We start from the raw sequence: 6,009 nt of genomic DNA, 5'->3' as shown, positions 1-6,009 counted from the left end.
ATGGTATGGGGTGCCATTTGTTACACGTCTCGGTCACCTCTTCTTCGCATTGACGGCACTTTGAACACTGGACGTTACATTTCAGATGTGTTACGCCGCGTGGCTCTACCCTTCATTCGATCCCTGCGAAACCCTACATTTCAGCAGGATAATGCACAACTGCATGTTGCAGGTCCTGTACGGGTCTTTCTCGATACAGAAAATGTTCGACTGTGCCCTGGCCAGCACATTCTCCAGATCTCTCACCAATTGAAAACGTCTGGTCAATGGTGGCCGAGCAACTGGCTCGTCACAATACGACAGTCACTACTCTTGATGAACTGCATGGGTAGCTGTACCTGTACACGCTAAGCAAGTTCTGTTTGACTTAATGCCCAGGCGTATCAAGGCTGCTATTACGGCCAGAGGTGATTGTCCTGCGTACTTATTTCTCAGGATCTATGCACCCAAATTCCGTGAAAATGTAATCATATGTCAGTTCTAGTATAATATATTTGTCCAATGAATACCCGTTTATCATCTGCATTTCTTCTTGGTGTAGCAATTTTAATGGCCAGTAGTGTATATATCAAGTAGTATATCTTACGAACTGTGCAGTAATGTAAGTTTAATCCTTTTTCATATATAAACTTAACGTTGCTGTGTTTGATACAGGATACACTTTTCTGTGTCATAATAAAATGACATCCTAAGCGAAACATATAAGTTTTCAGTTTATGTATGAAAAACCATTAACCTTAGATTATTGTCCAATTTCGTAAGGTATTTGCAATTTGTATTTGCCATTGCAGATCTGTAAATTATTGAAGACGTACCGCCGTAATGTTTTTCACAAATTAGCAAATATAATAGAACGAGATTACCTTGTTTTTTGTTAAAAATACTCATCGTAGTAAAGGTAAGTAAAACAGGCTTTCAATATGTTCAAACATAAGAAACGCATTTGTTTAAGAAATAATTCGAGAACAATGGAAGAAGTTTTTAAAGCATTATGTGTGGATACGAGTAATATAAATTTTTTCCTTTTTTTTGTAACCCTATTTCCCAACTTGGTGACGTCAATGGAAGAAAGTTTTAAATAATTGTTTGTGGATACGAGAAATATATTTTCTTCTATTTTTTTGTATCCCTATTTCCCAGATGTCTGACTACTAAATGAATAGTGTAATGCTAATACCCTTCTGGGACCATTTTGCGGCAGAATCGTTAAATGAATTATTTCATTATTTTTGGTGCTAAAGACTAAGTTCATAAAATTATAATAAAAGTTACAATATGCATTTCTTTTTATTTCTTTTGACAACATCCGCTAAAGGTGCCTACACGACTCTACAAGACGACGGAAAATTATTAATTGTGTGATATTGCACTCATGATATCACGAAAATAAAAACTACAAATTAAAATTAAAAACATATAGTATTTTAGAACAACAGTTTTGTTGAACAGCCGCCGTTTTATGTTTTCCTCCAACCTAGATCAACAAATTGTCAAAGGCATATCATAAAACGTTGCATGGGATAGGGTATGGAGCTCCAAATTAAGTCACTAGGTATATTTTCTTAAAAATCCTGTATTTCAGGTATTAAAAATAATTACAAAGTATATCACACGCAGAAGAGGTACAAAAACAGTACAGTACAAAATATCCATGAAGAGAAATGTGCAGGCATTATGAAGTGCAGATGAAGTGCAGATGTATGACTTTGAAGAAATGCATGAGATGTTCAATTAAAGGAAGAGAAGGAAAATGAACCCAGTATTTTCTTGCCACAAGAGTGAAAATGAAGCTGGTAAGACAAGCGGCCAAACTGTGTGGGGGGAAAGCTGCTTCCATCTGTCAACTGAGATCTGAAGCCCATTCCACCGAACCACAGCTGCAGATCTGTTCGGAAGGTGCTGTCTTCGCTTCTGGAGTGGGACTAGTTGTGGCCATCTACGAAAATGCGGCGACGATGTGACAACTCCGTGTATGAGGCAATAGCGCAGATGGAGGCGGTGCAGAACTGTCGATCAATGGTGCGAGGTGGGTGGTGAGGATTTTACCAGATCTTCGAGTGGCCTCTGTAGCCGCCACCGTATCCACCACCGTAGCCGCCCGAGAGGCTGCCAGAGTAGAGGCTTCCACTGCTGATGCCGGAGGAGATGATGGCTCCAGAGCCGTAGCCGCCGCCGTAGCCACCTCCGTATCCACCTCCGTATCCACCACCGTATCCACCACCGTATCCGTAGGAGCCTCCGTATCCACCGCCGAGTGATCCGGACGAGATGATGCCTCCAGAGATGCCGGAACCGATGCCGGAACCGATGCCAGAGCTGATGAGTGCGGCTCCTCCGCCAATACCACCGGCACCGATTCCACTGCCGATGCCGACGGAGGAGATTCCGCTGGAGACTGGGACGGGCACAGCTACGGGGCGGGGTTCAGGTACAGTTACGGGGTAAGGCTGGGGAACGGCCACCGGGACGGGGTGGGGTACTCGCACGGGGTACGGCTGTGGGACTGGAACGGGGACTGGACGGGAAACGGGCACAGGGACAGGGCGACTCACTGGAACTGGGACAGGTCTGGGGACTGGAACAGGCACAGGGTGGGGCACACGGACTGGGTAAGGCGCCGGGACAGGCACGGGGCGACTGACGGGGACGGGGACGGGCTGAGGAACCGGGACGGGGCGCTCCACCGGGACAGGGACGGGCTGAGGTTCCGGGACGGTCACCGTCTGGACGACGGTCCTGGTCGGAGCAATGGCTACAGCCCCGACGCCTCCGCCGAGGCCGATGCCGGCACCTCCTCCGAAACCACCTCCGAGACCACCTCCGAGACCACCGCCGAGACCACCGCCGAGACCTCCTCCGAGGCCTCCGCCTAAGCCACTGCCCAGACCGATTCCGCCGGAGCCCAGGCCGATGCCTCCACCGTAGCCGTAGCCTCCACCATAGCCGTAGCCTCCGCCGTAGCCGCCGCCGTAACCACCGCCGTAGCCGCCGCCGTAGCCGCCTCCGTAGCCGCCTCCGTAGCTGCCACCGTAACTGCCTCCGAGGCTTCCTCCGTAGCTCCCGAGGCTAGCGCCTCCTAGACCACCTCCCAGGCCGTAACCTCCATAGAGAATCCCACGCTTGTCCTTCTTGGTGGCCTCTGCCCCCTTTCCTGCAGCATCCTCAGCTGTGGCCGATGCCAGAAGCACAGCCGCGAGGCATACCTGTCGAACAGACGAACACTCCTTTAAAAATACATTGTAAGAACGCAGACTGAGGTGCAGGTGTCATAGTTGCATATTCGAATATTCGAATTTTTATAATATGTTTGTCTGTGTGAAAATTTTTTATTGGCATTTCAACCATTGCTGATCTTAAAAGGATGTGACATAGTCGCCGGCCGCAGTGGCCGAGCGGTTCTAAGCGCTTCAGTCTGTAACCGCGTGACCGCTACGGTCGCAGGTTCGAATCCTGCCTGGGCATGGATGAGTGTGATGTTCTTAGGTTAGTTAGGTTTAAGTAGTTCTAAGTTCTAAGGGACTGATGACCTCAGACGTTAAGTCCCATAGTCCTCAGAGCCATTTGAGCTCAGAGCCATAGTTTGTTACAAGACATTGCGCATTCTGGTCTGTAAAAATCATAAATAAAGTGTGTCACGACTTGTATTGGCAATATACTTCACATCAGCCTGTTTCATTTACTCCTCAGTATGGAGAGTGGCCAAAATGCGTCAGAAAATGAATCAAATATTTTTGGACCAAACAAACATGTAATTACAATAAACAAGAGCCATAACAGCAAACATTCTTCTATCTTGCAGAGCTCAAAATACCCTTTTTGTTCATTTTGTCTTAGGAATTTTTAGGGATGCAAGAATGCTGACTTTGTGCAAGCAAATCGCCTGTGGACCCTATTGTTTGTCAAAATCGGGAGGCAATACTGTAAACAAAAATTTCAAAAATGGGACTGCAGACTAAAATAAGCAATTTTTTCAGACTGAGTGGACAAAGACGTCATGGAGTAACTTCATGAGAGTAGTGTAGATAATCAGCTTTCTAAACATTAATCGTCTTCATGATTTATATAAATGGAATTTGTTCTGAAACAGGTCACTGTTGTTATCAAGGAAGCGACTGCAGTGAATAAATAAATAAATAATGTAAAAATAGTGATTTTACAAATGACATTTCAAGATATTTGTTGCAGCTCATAAAGGAAATATGGAGCATGCTGTGGACTAATCAATACGAAGAGACTATTATGCAGAACAACAGTTGAAAATTATAAGGAATGCGACAAATTAAAATCAGGGAGGAAAATAAAGTAACAGCAGTGAAATGGAATACTGGAAATGCGAATTTGTAATAATAAGAAGGGTTTGAAAAGTAAATGAATAAATGAGAGACAGAATCAGAACTTGAGGTGATATTAAGAAACAACTGCAACGATGTGATTTAGTTGGTTTAGACACTTTAAAAAAATACCTAATGACTGATGCTGCAAAATATTAATGCAGCAAGAAAAGAGTGGGCTAAGTGGGATTAGAGTATGAAAGTTCAAGAAAGTATGGAAAACTGAAGAAGAAAAGTAGGGTATTGGGAAGACATACAAGACTGGTTACTTAGTAGCGAAAGACGGCAGAGATGTAACAAACTTGCCTTCTCAAAATGCACAATTTAATTTTCCTCAAGTTTGAGTGTTGCAGCGATAGAGAAATTTACAAGAGGAGTTATGATAGTCGAATTTAAGACACACTGTAATCTTAGCTGCTTTTTCAGACAAGCTTCCTAACCGAATACCGAATGAGAAAAGAGAATTCGCCCTCTTGAATGTAGCGAGTGTAGAAAAGAATATAGTTCAGAAAAATGATCATAGGATATGATTTAAAGGACTAGCTTAAGAACTCACTTTTGATGTAATCGATTTTGAAACAGATCTCCAAACAAGAATGTTTGAAAATTTGGTCCCTGAACTGGTCCCCACTACAGGAATGAACTACAGTATCTGCCCTGCGTTCTTCAACAGGCTCCTTTCTGCACGAGTGTACCAGATGATGCACTACAAAATTAAGAAAATAGAAGAACTGCCTGACGGATGAGAACTATTATGGATTCTGTAGACCATTTAGAGAAGATTTGCCAGGTGCATTCTTATTTTATACTTTTGAAACTGGTTTGTATAACTGTGGAAGCCGTCAGATTTGGTCCCTGAATTGAACACTGTAGTAGTGCAAGAAACTACCGGATCTGTTGCGCTCATCCAGTGTTCTGAAGCTGCCTATCCGTGAGACACTACAAAGTTAAGAAGATTTTTCCTAGATGAGGCTGCAGAAGACTGAGAGTCCTTACAGACCAAAGTTGTGATATTGACCAGAAAAGTATTCTAATTTTCTCCATTTGAATATAGTTTGTGAAACTGCGGAATGGGCCCAAGAACTGAGCCCTGTGGTGCTACTAGAACTTACCAGCGCAGTTATCCTCATCCTGCTTAGATGCTGTGGATGCTGCGAGAGGATCTCAACTGATGCCTCCACCAGAGTGCCGCCAGTTTATATACACACAAACACCCACCGAACTGGGCGCGGGCAGCGGATGGTCGCGGAGAAAGGGAGGAGTTTGCCGGCCAAAACCATCCCCCACCCGCGAGGTGACCCGTTAGCGAGGTGCGGCGCGCTTCTCGCGGGGTGGGGAATCGGAAACCGGCGGACGCTGGCGGGGGAAGAGGTCGCACACACGCGTGGACTGCATTTTTTCCCCCCTTACCTCCCGGTGAGCTGCAGCGGCCACTAAAGGAGGCGGCGAACTACTTTCACTGGAGCAGACCGGAGCGCGCACTGGGCAGGGCCCTCCACACGATGCCGGCGAGCTTTCTCGCTCGCTCGGCCGCAGCGGTCGCGACGCGCGGACACTTGCCGCGCGGACGAGGCGTGGTGGGTGACCTTTAGGCCAGCGAAGTGGAACCTCCGCCGACTTGTCGCCGGCTGACCAGTCGCCCAGCTGCGTCGGCCCAGCTTCCGCTTTCCATTGCGAC

General features: G+C 46.0%; 1 protein-coding gene across 1 annotated transcript; it reads right to left on the bottom strand.

Annotated features, from left to right (window-relative positions):
- Window positions 1-1,597: 1,597 nt before the first annotated feature.
- LOC124551123 (glycine-rich cell wall structural protein-like) lies at window positions 1,598-5,487 on the bottom strand. The gene is made up of 2 exons (XM_047126073.1): window positions 5,444-5,487; window positions 1,598-3,203 (listed from the first exon to the last, which is right to left on the bottom strand). Exons 1-2 carry the CDS (start codon window positions 5,459-5,461, stop codon window positions 2,043-2,045), a joined length of 1,179 nt encoding a protein of 392 aa, XP_046982029.1. The 5' UTR covers window positions 5,462-5,487; the 3' UTR covers window positions 1,598-2,042.
- Between the last annotated feature and the right edge of the window lie 522 nt (window positions 5,488-6,009).

Source organism: Schistocerca americana, chromosome 9 (genome assembly GCF_021461395.2).
Source record: "Schistocerca americana isolate TAMUIC-IGC-003095 chromosome 9, iqSchAmer2.1, whole genome shotgun sequence".
Taxonomy (NCBI): domain Eukaryota; kingdom Metazoa; phylum Arthropoda; class Insecta; order Orthoptera; family Acrididae; genus Schistocerca; species Schistocerca americana.
Note: the sequence above shows the minus strand (reverse complement) of the source record. Positions and strands in the feature narration are given on the sequence as shown.